This window comes from Xiphophorus maculatus, chromosome 7, assembly GCF_002775205.1.
Source record: "Xiphophorus maculatus strain JP 163 A chromosome 7, X_maculatus-5.0-male, whole genome shotgun sequence".
NCBI lineage: Eukaryota > Metazoa > Chordata > Actinopteri > Cyprinodontiformes > Poeciliidae > Xiphophorus > Xiphophorus maculatus.
Window position 1 is genome coordinate 13,055,180 of NC_036449.1, and position 14,108 is coordinate 13,069,287.

Here is a 14,108-nt window from a genome sequence, read left to right on the forward strand (position 1 = left end):
TGCCCTGTCAGGTTAATAAGTGGGATTTCTTGCTTTATAAATAGCCATGAAAATAAAGAAAACCCATTGAATTAGAAGGTGGGTCCAAACTTTTGGTCTGTACTGTATATACAGCTATTGTCAGCCTTTAGTGTGCCACTCAGATTATATAGATTTGCTTTTAATGGAACAAGGAAATGGGCCATTTATAGCAAAGGTCAAACTTACATACAATCTTGTTCCCACAAAACAGAGGGTGACTATATGAAAAGCAGATCAGTAGACTGTCATTGTGCATGACTTCCTGTCTTTCCCTGTCCTGCATCACCCGAGGAAGCATTTCCCATGGTAGAAAAGAGGCGGCATCCCCCCTTCTGCATGGTGTCTATAATAGGTGCCATGTTTTTTCCTCTGTTTCTTTTTTAGAGTTTGTTTTTCTCTTCATGTTCACTGAGCTCATCCACAGGATGCAAGTGAGGCTTATTGTTTTCAGCATAAAGCCGGTAACTGTGTTCTCCCATAAAGGCCTGAAAAGGAACAATCTGCAGTTCAGGTTATTAGCGATGATTCATGTTGATATGCTGTTCATGTTCTTTCCTTTCCAGTTTCGAGGCTTCAGAAACCACGAAAAGCTCGGTTTCATTGAACCGCCCACCTTGCAGAGCTCGTGAATCTTTCACTTTACTTTGTCTGTAACGATGCCAGCTCTGTTAAACTTGTGTTTCTCAGCTATAAAACAAACTTCTAAACTGCTTTAATCATTGTCTCCATCTCAGTGCGCGGTTCCTTCTTTTTACTGTCTGTCGATCATGAATTCAACCCACTAATGATGAAGGGAAACAATGGCGGCTTTGGGAGAGGACAGAGGGGTAGCTGATGTTTTTCTGCAGGCTGGCAGAAAGAGAAGAGTCAGGCGGACAAAGTCTCTGTTTTCAGGCCTAAAGCAGAAAACTTCGTCAAAATAAGATATTTGTTCCTCAGCAATGAATCGGCTTCATTGTTTTAGTCTCTCTGATGCTCTATGTTTGTTTCTCTTCCACTGTTTAGACTTTTGATGTTTTTTCACAAAAATCGTGGATATTTGAGAACGTTATAATGAATCTTATATTTCCAGCCAAAATGTTGCTGCCCCATTTGAAATCATTGTTTTTCAAAATTAATCTGTCAGGCGCTTTTCTTGTGTCACACCTGCGTTGCTGTAAAATAAAGCCGAGCATTTAATGGGGAACTATTGTCATAGAGCTTCCACTTGGACGACTTTGGCCTTTGACAACGTTGAAACACTTTCAAAATCGGACTCTTTTGATAGTCAAAATGATGATTTTTAAGCCAGAATTGTTTTCAAACAGGATGGAGACAAACACAGATGCATTTGCAAACAATTTGCTCAATCTGCCATGTTTTTGTAGGAGCTGGTGGCTCTTACAATGTAGATGATGTAAAAGTAACAGAGTAGAGCAAAAGAGAAATGGGAGTTTAATAATAGTAAAATAATATGATATTCGATTATCTGTACATATCTGTATTTAAATCTGTATTTACTCTGTTTTTAGGTTATCTGGTAAGACAGGCAACATTCGGTCTAAATGTTTCCATGTAGTGATCAAAACCACATAGTGGACCTATTAACAAGCAACCACTTTCTGCAACAGCTGTAGAAAATCTCAGCCAATCCAGACATCTGCAGTGGATCAGTATTAAACGTCCAGTGAAGCCCACATCTCCATATCTCTCCCCCGATGGAGATATTTTCAACAAGACACGGTTGAGAAAAAACAGTGAGAAAAATTTAGAACCTATTTCGTTTGCCAATCTGAACAAGGAGATAGCGTAAAAAAAAAAAACCTTATAAAGAGGACACAAGTTGTGTAAAACTGAAGAAAAATGAAAATTTCTGGCTAATCTTGAATGTAAGAGGATGCAGGAACCAATTTTTGTTTTTATACATGAAACACAAATTCTTGCTAACAATAAAGCCTCACTCTCGCCCATTGTTACTGAACGACTGAAAAAATATTTCCCTTTGTTTCTGGCCAATTCTGGGCTATAGTCACGAATACGGAGGAAGGAAGAGATAGGTGGACTGATGACCTCATTACAAGACTTCTGTGCCTTTCAGATGTGGAATGTAAAACTTCCTCACTCCTGTCTCTGTGTCTCTGAACAGGAGCTTCCTGTATACATGCCCAGACCGCACTTCAAAGGTCAGACTCACTGGCAAGTGTCCAGTAAACTCTCAGTGGATGACAAGGTGCATTTGGAAGACATTCCTACCTTCCCTCCTGTCGTTTTAGAGAGAATCTCTCACAGGAGCTGTTCTAACGCATGTTGATTTCACACTCGAGTTTACAGCGTCTTACGTCTGAACTGAGACATTTACAGTTTCCATGAGCATTGTTCACAGGATAAGAGAAACAAAGGAAATGGGACAAATTTGTCATCGGGACAGCTTGTCTTTTGCCTGTTTTAAACTTAGGATGGGTAAACATTTAACTCAGTTCTAGACTCCAGTTAAAGAGTTCAAACTTAAGTTAAAGATGGATGAAACAACATGTTTTGGAGGAAAGAGGACAGAAAACAAAGACTTTTTCTAATTTTTTATGTTTATGAAAGCTTTACTTTTCTTAAACTAGACCTCTTACCCCAGCTCATCACTGTTATCTCTTTACTGTATGACGCCTTTATGTGAGAATTTATACAACAACCTCACAATTTCCACAGGGCATGGTGTGCATATAAATGCATAGACATTGTTGTGTGCTGTTTTCATTGTTGTGATTTATTTATCAAACAAATCTCATCAGCCGATAGATGGAAATATACTTTTGAATCACATTAAGTTTGCTTTATGCCCGGTTGGTCGTGGCAGAAGTCTGCTCACACCGAGCCGGGTTCTGAGAGCTGAGATACTGCTGCCAACTATTAATGTTCCTCTCCTGTTGTTACCTTTTTCCTCTCCACTGTCGCTACATGCATGCTCAGTTTTAGGACTTATTGTGAAGTAGGCCTGTCGCGATAAACGATAAATCAATTAATCGTACGATAAATTAAAACTACCGACGTCATTTTAATTATCGGCATTATCGTCTCTTCCGGCCTTTTTCTCTTTCTGTTAATGACACTGAATGAAAAAAAGCTCAACTCCGAAGCTCTCCACTGACCCCCCCTTCCTCATTTCCTTAGTTTAATACCCAGCGCACACGACACGATCTTAGAGCTGTCGGCTGATTGTCGGCCCATTTTCAAAACCTGACAGATCACACATTAGCCAACAGAAATCCTAGGTATGACGGTTCGATCGGGTTCGGTCCTGCCGTGTGGTGTCCAACAATGGGCACAAAATAATGGCTACAAGTCCAGTGAACTAATTTTAAAACCAGGCATTAATCAATGCTTTACTACAATCTACCTGCAATGCATGTGGCTAGTGTCAGTGTAAAGTCCTGACTGAATGAAAATCATTAGAACCTGTTTACGTCACGTTAACGAAGAACAGCTGGAAAGTTACCGGTTTCGCTCCAACTCCTCCCCTTGTCATTTCTATATTCTTTGCATGTTGAATAAACATTAATGTTGTTTCCTCATATCATCTCCAATGTCCGCTGGACTTGCTCCGTGTCAGCTGTTTGGGATTCCCCTCCGTAATTTCCCCTCAGAAAGAATCCACGCTTTCTGATTGGCTACCTGTCACATTCAACAGGCTGCGTTAAGATCCCAGTCAGAGAAAATCCCTGATTTAGATCAGAGCGGCAACGATGATCTACCGTAACACACCACACAATCTGAGGAAGACCAACGTTCTAAGATTGTTGTAAGGGGAAAAATAGGAGCAAAAAATCATGTAGTGTGAACTATTGCATCAGGTAGTCGATGTGCCCATCTTCTCTATTTAAATCTAATTATTACTGAAGGGCAACATAATATACAGACTTCATAATCTGCCCTCTTTTGGTTGAATGCAGTATTTATTTACACTTTGGCTTTATGTTGTTTAGTTTTTATTCAAGTACATTTTTTATTAATAAGACTGAGAATCCATTTTATTTTTGTTTTTGGTTGTTTTGTTGATTTTGTTTACCAGTTCCAGTGTTTAGTGTTCTTTTGAAAATAAAGTGTATCTAACTTTGGCAGGAAATCGCATGCATTATTACGTCATTATTATGGTCATATCTGTTGAGATTTTTTGCCATTCACTATGATTCTGGAGATAATGTCTAAGTTGCAAGTATCTGTAAAAATCAGTTTTTTGTGGATTAAATTCCCTTTGGATTTGTTCAAAAGATTTCATTATTGATCCATTAAAAAGCTGTGCTATAAATACCAGTCCCCCTTTTGTCCATCTCTCAAACCCTGTATCCATAGTAGCTGGGGTAAAATCTGGAATCTTTGCTATTTTTACAATTTTTGATATAGAGTCAGGTAAATTAAATTTCTTTTTTACTCTTGACCAAATGTTAATCGTTTCCTTAATCCAGCAATTTTCAATTTTGAGATTTCTTTGAACCCTCCTTGTTGTAAAGGGCAGTGACTCTAGGGACAGATTTGGGCAGGCTCTTTGCTCCATATCTACCCATATTGTCTCTTGATCCTTTGCTAACCATAGAGCTATGGCTCTCAGTTGAGCAGCTAAATAATAATTCTTTAATTCCGGTAAACCTAACCCTCCATTACTCTTTGAGGACTGAAGTATTTTAAATTTGATTCTTGCCTTTTTATTTGCCATACAAACCTTGATATTCTTTTATCCATCTCTTTAAAAAAGGAGTTAGGAATGGAAACTGGGAGTGATTGGAATACAAACAGTAGTCTTGGTAATACATTCATTCTGACTGTTTCTACCCTCCCCCTGAGGGTCAGTGGTAGGATCTCCCATCTTTCTAGGTCTTTTATAATTTCCTTCTTCAGTTTCTCATAATTTGCTTTGAATAATTGTGAAGTTCGAGGTCTGATAATTATGCCCAAGTATCTAAATCCTTTATCGGTCCATTTGAACTTTACTTTATCTCTTAGCTGTGCTGGGCATTCCCCTGATACCATCATTGCTACTGATTTACTTTCGTTACTCGCATACCCAGAGATATTCCCATATTCTTTAAGGCTTTCTAGTAAAGCTGGTACTGACCGGAGTGGTTCTGTTAGGAGTACTAATAGATCGTCGGCAAACAGTGATATTTTATGTTCCACCCCTCCCTCGTCTCTTATTCCCTGGATTTGTTTATTCTGTCTTATTGCTTCTGCCATCGGTTCAATATTAACCGCGAATAGTAGAGGGCTTAGACAGTCCCCCTGTCTAACTCCTCTCTTGAGATCAAAAAATTCTGAACAGTACCCATTAATTCGAATTCGGGATTTTGGATTTTTATAGATTACTTTCACCCATTCAACAAATTGCTGTGAAAATCCAAATCTCAATAATGTCTGGTATAGAAAACTCCATTTTACCCTGTCAAAAGCCTTTTGGGCATCTAAACTAATTAAAAGGGAGGATAATGATTTAAATTTTGTATATGACATTACATTTAATATTCTTCTAATATTGTTTGCTCCCTGCCTCCCCAGAATAAATCGCATTTGGTCTGGTTTAATCAATTTAGCTATATATTTTTGCATTCTTTTTGCCATTATACTTGTTAGTATTTTTAAATCGTTGCATAATAAGCTCACGGGTCTGTAGCCTTCACACATAGTTGGGTCTTTACCTTCTTTATAGATTACCGATATAATGGCTTCAGACCGTGATTTAGGGGGGTCCCCCTCTGTTAGTGCATAGTTGAATACCTTACATATTGCTGGCGTTAGTTCTTGGCTAAATGTTTTGTAGAATTGCCCTGGTAGTCCATCTGTCCCCGGAGGTTTGTTGTTTTTGAGGTTTTTAATAACATTCATAATTTCCTGTGAAGTTATAGGTCGGGTCATTTCCAGCGACTCTTCTTCTGACAAAGTTGGGAGATTAATCTTTTTGAAAAAAGAGGATGTTACATCTTCCTGAGTGTTTTTGTCCGTATTATCATATAGTTTTTTATAGTATTCTGCGAATGTTTCAGCTATTTCTTTGGGTTGTGTTTTAGTCTGCATTGTTGAGGGGAGTTTTATTTGGGGGACGTGTCTATTTATTTGGGCTTTCCTAAGTTGAAATGCAAAAAGGCGACTCGCCCTATTGCCCGACTCAGAGGTCAGTCCTGACTCGGAGGCCGGTCCCAACTCGGCCCCGAGTCAGAGGCCGGACCAGAGTCAGGGGCCGGACCCGAGTTAGGGGCCGGACCGGACTCAGAGGCCGGTCCCGACTCAGAGGCCGGTCCCGAGTCAGAGGCCGGACCCGAGTCAGAGGCCGGACCCGAGTCAGAGGCCGGTCCCGAGTCAGGGGCCGGTCCCGAGTCAGAGGCCGGTCCCGAGTCAGAGGCCGGTCCCGAGTCAGAGGCCGGTCCCGACTCAGAGGCCGGTCCCGAGTCTGAGGCCGGACCCGAGTCAGGGGCCGGACCGGACTCAGAGGCCGGACCCGAGTCAGAGGCCGGTCCCGAGTCAGAGGCCGGTCCCGAGTCAGAGGCCGGACCCGAATCAGGGGCCGGACCGGACTCAGAGGCCGGCCCCGAGTCAGAGGCCGGCCCCGAGTCAGAGGCCGGTCCCGAGTCAGAGGCCGGTCCCGACTCAGAGGCCGGTCCCGACTCAGAGGCCGGTCCCGACTCAGAGGCCGGACAGGACTCATGGGCCGGTTCCGACTCAGAGGCCGGACAGGACTCAGGGGCCGGTCCCGACTCAGAGGCCGGACAGGACTCAGGGGCCGGTCCCGACTCAGAGGCCGGACAGGACTCAGGGGCCGGTCCCGACTCAGAGGCCGGACAGGACTCAGGGGCCGGTCCCGACTCAGGGGCCGGTCCCGACTCAGAGGCCGGACAGGACTCAGGGGCCGGTCCCGACTCAGGGGCCGGTCCCGACTCAGAGGCCGGACAGGACTCAGGGGCCGGTTCCGACTCAGAGGCCGGACAGGACTCAGGGGCCGGTCCCGACTCAGAGGCCGGACAGGACTCAGGGGCCGGTCCCGACTCAGAGGCCGGACAGGACTCAGGGGCCGGTCCCGACTCAGAGGCCGGACAGGACTCAGGGGCCGGTCCCGACTCAGGGGCCGGTCCCGACTCAGAGGCCGGACAGGACTCAGGGGCCGGTCCCGACTCAGAGGCCGGACAGGACTCAGGGGCCGGCCCCGACTCAGGGGCCGGTCCCGACTCAGAGGCCGGACAGGACTCAGGGGCCGGTCCCGACTCAGAGGCCGGCCCCAAGTCAGAGGCTGGTCCCGAGTCAGAGGCCAGCCCCGACTCAGAGGCCGGTCCCGAGCCAGGGGCTGGACCGGACTCAGAGGCTGGCCCCGACTCAGAGGCCGGTCCCGAGTCAGAGGCCGGACCGGACTCAGAGGCCGGTCCCGAGTCAGAGGCCGGTCCCGAGTCAGAGGCCGGACCCGAGTCAGGGGCCGGACCGGACTCAGAGGCCGGTCCCGAGTCAGAGGCCGGTTCCGAGTCAGAGGCTGGTCCCGAGTCAGAGGCCGGTACCGAGTCAGCGGCAGGGCGAGGCTCAACATGTGGTCCATTGTTAAAATCATCTTGACTTTCTTCTAAATCTTCTCCACAGCAGATTGCCTGTTCAAACCACTTCCACGCCTTTCTAATATAACTTTTCTTAAAATGAATTTTTCTTGGACGTGCCAGGGTTCTTCGGAAACATTCGGTTAGTTTATAAATGACCAGCGGGTTTTCGCTTTTTATCATTTTAAATAATAACTCTTGTACTACATCATCATTTCCGCTCAGAAGTTGAAAGATATCCTGGCCGAGTTTTGTCTCCATGTCCTCAAAAAATATAAAATCTATATCTTTTACCGCTTCCCACAGTTTTGGACCAAGCTTCTTGTGGACGGGGTCGGTGTCCTTCATTTTATAAGCGCCATAACTTGATCTGTAACTTGATATATAAATTAGTCTCCAAAATATTCTTTCCACCATATTTTTTCTTTGAGCTTCGGTTCCCCGTTTAAATCCCATTTCATTTGCGTCCTTTAAAAACTGCTCTGGATCCATTTCTGCCTGAGTGTAAGACTCACTCAGGCAATTTTCATCACTGTACAAATCTTCATTGGGAAAAAATGTCCTCCTGATCTTCTTTTTTGTAGTCGTAAACATTTTCTTTTTAGGAACCGGATCCTCCAAGTGGCGTTTGAATTTTCTTACAATAAATGCATGTCCTTCTGGGTAGTCTAGTAGTGCAATTAAATTAAGACCTGAAGCAAAGTGGAACGCGTCCCTCGCAATGCTTTGAAAAATTCGTTCGCTCAGTTCTTCTGCTACATCTGAAAGTACGTCCACGTTTATTTCACCTGTTTTCCTCACCAGTAAGGCCAAAAGTTTTTTGTGCTGTTCTACAAAGATTTCCCTGACGAGATGGATGGTGGGGCCGTCTGCCACTTTCTCTATTATTTTCCAAAGAAGCTCGCTGAGAAATTTCTTCTTCCTATAGTCTGGGGTGGTTTGTCCAGGATGAACTTTGTTAGAACACGTCTTTCTGAGTTTGCTCCAAAAGGAGACCTTGGGTCTCACATAAACGTCGCTTTCGTTGCTCATCTTTATTCCGTCAGCTAAAGTCTCCAAATGAATTTTGTGTTGACTGACCCGAGACTCAACTGATCAGTTGGTGATGTCATGGACTATGACATCACAGAGGCATCCTTAGAAGGGCCTCCTGGCACTGACATCATTTGAAATCAGGCTGATGACATCATTGTCAGCAGCATGGCAACTGTTGCTGGGGTACTAATAGCTCACAGTGAGCATGCGCTATGAAAATAAATAATCTGTGGGCACTAAATACATTATTCCCACAAGTCTGAACTGGAAGTGACCTGCGCAGCTTCGCCAGAACAGGTTGGGCCAGGGAACCATTGGTCCCTCCACTTTACCCCCCTACACATTTTTATTAGTGTGAATGCTGTAGGCATTCATTCACACTATTGAGTTCCACTTTCCTGGTTGCTCCGTAAATTTCGCCTCGCTTCTTCTCCTGCATACTTTGTGCTATTTTCACCATTCAACTTTTATACTACTCAGCTTGCTCTCCTAATGCCGGCTATATCTCTTGACTCCTCCCTTCCTCATTTCCTTAGTGTAAAGCCCAGCGCACACGACACGATCTTAGAGCTGTCGGCCGATTGTCGGCCCATTTTTAAAACCTGACAGATCACACATTAGCCGACAGAAATCCTAGGTATAACTGTTCGATCGGGTTCGGTCCTGCCGTGTGGTGTCCAACAATGGGCACAAAATAATGGCTACAAGTCCAGTGAACTAATTTTAAAACCAGGTATTAATCAATGCTTTACTACAATCTACCTGCAATGCATGTGGCTAGTGTCAGTGTAAAGTCCTGACTGAATGAAAATCATCAGAACCTGTTTACGTCACGTTAACGAAGAACAGCTGAAAAGTTACCGGTTTCGCTCCAACTCCTCCCCTTGTCATTTCTATATTCTTTGCATGTTGAATAAACATTAATGTTGTTTCCACATATCATCTCCAATGTCCTGCTGGATTTCGGGTTGCGCAGTGTCAGCTGTTTGGGATTCCCCTCTGTAATTTCCCCTCAGAAAACACGGAGGAGAATCCAGGCTTTCTGATTGGCTACCTGTCACATTCAACAGGCTGCGTTAAGATCCCAGTGGAGAAAAATCCCTGATTTAGATCAGAGCGGCAATGATGATCTACCGTAACACACCACACAATCTTAGAAAGACCAACATCTAAGATTGTTGTAAGGGGAAAAATAGGAGCAAAAATCATGTAGTGTGAACTATTGCATCAGGTAGTCGATGTGCCCATCTTCTCTATTTAAATCTAATTATTACTGAAGGGCAACATAATATACACACTTCATAATCTGCAGTCTTTTGGTTGAATGCAGTATTTATTTACACTTTGGCTTTATGTTTAGTTTTTTTTCCAGTACATTTTTTATTAATGAGACTGAGAATCCATTTTATTTTTGTTTTTGGTTGTTTTGTTTATTTTGTTTACCAGTTCCAGTGTTTAGTGTTCTTTTGAAAATAAAGTGTATCTAACTTTGGCAAGAAATCGCATGGATTACTACATCATTTTCAGTGTAAAAAGGTCTTCAAACAATATTATCGTTTATTGCAATAATTTTTGAGACAATTAATCGTTCAGCAAAATTTGCTATCGTGACAGGCCTATTGTGAAGTCAACGGTACAACGCAAGCGACTGTCTATTGTTTTCGTCCAGAAGGAGTGCAAGACAACAATTCAATACAATTTATACTTTATTTATTAGCGCAGTATAAATACAGTATCAACAAAATTTCTGTTTTTGTGCATCAATCTATTCCTTATTTTCAAAGCTTCTCAGTCACAAAACAATGAGAATTGTTCTATGAAGTATATCTGTGCTTTTTAATGATATAAAAGCACAGATACACTTAAGTTTGGAAAATTTTTGGATCAAGTTTAAAGTATCCTCAGGTCAGGATTCAAACGTGAAGTTCTGCCAAAAGCAGCATGTAAAAAAATAGAAGAGAACATGTTTTCTCTCATCAAGTTTAAATGAATAAAAAGCTACGCCACAACTCATGTCGCTGCATCAATAAGAAATAAAAACCTGATTTGGGATGGGATTTCTAAATCAGGAAGCCATCTGCTCATACATACATGAGCCAGATACATTGAATCACTGTTAGAATAACAGGAAGAAGCACTTTTGAGAAATGCTATCTAAAGGTCAATAATTTCAGTTTATTCTTTAAAGGGAAACATCTGCATTGGATATAGAAGCATTTTTTTTTCAAACTCATTATGCAGGGGGTGAATTGGTGCAGAAAGTAGATCGTGGTGTTGAAAAGTCTTCAAGGAAGGGAAACTTAAAGTCCAATAATCTGATGAAGTATGTGTCTGAATCAAAACACAGCCTTTAGTCATGCAGAACCTCCATTACTCACTCTAAGCTTGTTATCTGAATATGTTTAGTCTACGTCTGTCTGTCTGATTTGAAACGTACTTTCTTTTTTTGCTCTTACATTTTTCCCCCATCATCAGTCTCCCAAACTCCAGATGGTCCTGCAGTGATCCTTATTTTATTTCATAAGGTTTAATGCTGTGAATTTCAACACTTTTCACAGTGTCACATTATTGACTTTACTCAAATAGTTTTCAATTTCCCAGCACATCCGAAGCAGCTGGATAGATTCTCATTGCTCAACACGTTTACAATAGGTTATTGTGATTATTGATTTTCAGCATTAAATATAGTTTCTGAAACTGTCATGCACATTTAAAGTAGATGAAATTGAAATGTGTTGTCATGAACTCATTATGTTTTTCATTTTGTCACGTTGAAACCACAATCAACATTTTTTTTTTTAGATTTTATGTGATGGACCAGTGTAAAAGTAGTGCATAATTGTGAAGTGAGAGGAAAATAAACTTTATTTAAAATATTTTTTTACAATTTGAAATCTGAAAATTGTGGTGTACAATTGTATTAAGCCCCCTACACTCTGATAACCCTAAATAAAATATAGAAAAGATGTCAGTGAGGACCTCCACAAATCTTGTTTTTTATAAAAAGAAGGCAATTAAAAATCATATCAAGTCCAAAGGATTAACTATAATAATAATTTATTAGAGGCTGAAAAATAGGCCTCTAACAGCGATAATGGGGAAGAGGTCCAAAAGGACATCCATCAGAGCTACACTAGAATGGTTTGGATCAGTTTATATTGGTTGTGTTAAAATGGCCCAGTCAAAGATCAGACTTGAATCCAACTGAGGCTCTATGGCAAGACTTGAAACTGTGGCAGAGCCTGAGCCATTTTGTGAACGAATGTGCAACAATTTCAGATGTGAAGAGCTGAAATAGAAATATCACATAAAATGTCAGGTGTAAAGTTGGTTCTAGAAAACATTGTTTCAGAAGGGCTTTATGCAAAACATTCAAATTTGCATCTGCTTTTTTCCACTTTTGTAAACCGTTAATCCTTTTTCTTCGTCTTGGACCAATATGCACCAATTTGTGTTGGTCTGCTGAAGGTTTCATTTGTGAAGTGATAAAGTGAGAAAAACCTCATGGACTATAAATCTGTTTCCAGGGCTCTGTAAATACCTGGCTTGTATTTGAAGAAGAAAGCATTATTTTCCAATCAACCTTCCATAAAACTTCCAAGAGTTGTGTGTGTGTGTGTGTGTGTGTTTGAGAACCTTATTTGGTTCTCCAGACTGAAAGCCAAAAGCTGGTGACGGTTAACGCTGCCTTGAAGTAAGCAAAGGGAAGAAAGAGAAGCAGAGGGATGTTTGCAGAGCTGTACAGAACGGGACTTACCCTGGCACCCTTCTCTGGAAAGCATTTACAACCACCGCTGCAGTCTCTTCCCCCACATGGGCCACTGTGCTTCTTCCCACCCTGTCAGACACAAAGCAGACAACATTAGGGCTTTTTGCAGCTCAGAGCAGAAATTTCACATATTCACATCACCGCCGCATGTTCCTGTTTACCACATCTGCAGTGATCCGTCTTTATGTGCGAAAGGACGCAGCCCGGGGGTGAACTGTTGGTGTGAACAGCTGTGCTCGTGAGCTCTGCGGTTCACAAATGTCTCTCTGTTGCATCAGAGCGGCTGATTGTCACACCGCCGTCTGCACACTTGTTAGTTTGAAGTGGTGAGAGAATGTTTTGGTGTGGCTCAAATGAGTCATGACGATATCGTAGAAATTTTGGTTTGTTGTGATGCTAAGAAACAGGACTAGCATGGTGACAGATGGGGACAATTCCTCCTTAGATGTCTGCATTCCAACCAAACCACCCACCATCACAGGCTGATCTGTGTGAGACCTCACACACACATACACACGCACAGAGCCTGGGGTCTGTGTAGACATGACACGATCAAAGAAATCAGTCACAGGAACCTGAAGGTCAAGGGAGTCAAGACCTTAATGCAGCTGAGATCACTGGAGATGAAAACCCAGATGGAAACGAGTCTAGTGCTCATTTACTTCCATTCTGAATACTGATTCAGAAATCTGATTATACCCAGTCGTGTGTTTGATAATGAGATAATAATGCACAGGTGATGAACAGCCTGTGCTGCTTTAGGCTTCGTTACAAAAACTTTATTTAACCAGCAAAATGCCAAATGAGATTGAAAATCGTTATTTCAAAAGTTTCCAGGACAAGGCGAGCAACATAATAAATAATCAATACCCTGAAACAATCAGAGAAGACAAACATAATCAACATATTGATTAAAATCAAATTAGGATAAACATTTTCAATCAGATTTTTGAGTTACTGGGGAGCTCTTGGAATGTTATTTTTTAGATTTTTAGTTCCAGACAATTATAGAAAGCTTAAATGCCTTTATGTAGAGCTACACTAAACTGTTTCCAAGTGTTTGATTTAATCGGTTTTCACACTAAATTAGTAAACTGGATATATCAATGTTGTCTCAATAAGATGTTTAAATCATTCTACCAAATTAAACTTGTATTACTTTGTGAGTGCAGAATCGCTACCATTTCCATTTGTGACACTAGTGCAAAGAATGTTCTGCATACTTTTAAATTGTTCTCTTACATTTTCTACTAGTGATGCCAGACAGAGAATATTAATATTACATACATACATCAAAATCACTCTTTCACATCTTTGTCTAAGGAGAAGAGACAAGACCGTGCAGTGTTTTGAACGTGATGTGAGAGTAAAGCTTTAATTGCAGACGTCACAGAAATGTTCTCCATCTTACACCCTCCACCTACGCACCCATACCGGAGCCTCCTTAGACAGAAAATACTCAAATACCTTCTCCTCTTCCTTGTTTATAAAATCTAAATGGCCACTTTATGCTCACAGTGGCAACAAAGTGGAAGATAAAGAATCAGAATAATTCTCCCTCCTCGGCCTCCACGTACAAAGAGCACATTGAAGAGCACAAAAACCTCTTTTTGCTGCACAGCCATCGTCCTTAATGATCCCAGATCTCCAACAAAAGGCCCTCTTCCTCTTCTTATGGAATGCACAACACGCCATTTAGTTTTTTCCTCTCTCGTTGTGTCTGAAGACTTCTTTTCATGATGCTGCTAGAT

The 14,108-nt window shown here is 42.0% G+C and overlaps 1 protein-coding gene across 2 annotated transcripts in view; it reads right to left on the minus strand.

Moving 5' to 3' along the window:
• The window catches only part of col4a2 (collagen type IV alpha 2 chain), a 62,277-nt gene that overhangs the window by 30,934 nt on the left and 17,235 nt on the right, over window positions 1-14,108 (minus strand). For both annotated transcript variants that reach the window (XM_023337166.1, XM_023337167.1), the window contains exon 4: window positions 12,346-12,426. In XM_023337166.1, coding sequence (XP_023192934.1) covers window positions 12,346-12,426 — 81 coding nt within the window. The remainder of the gene's footprint in view (window positions 1-12,345; window positions 12,427-14,108) is intronic.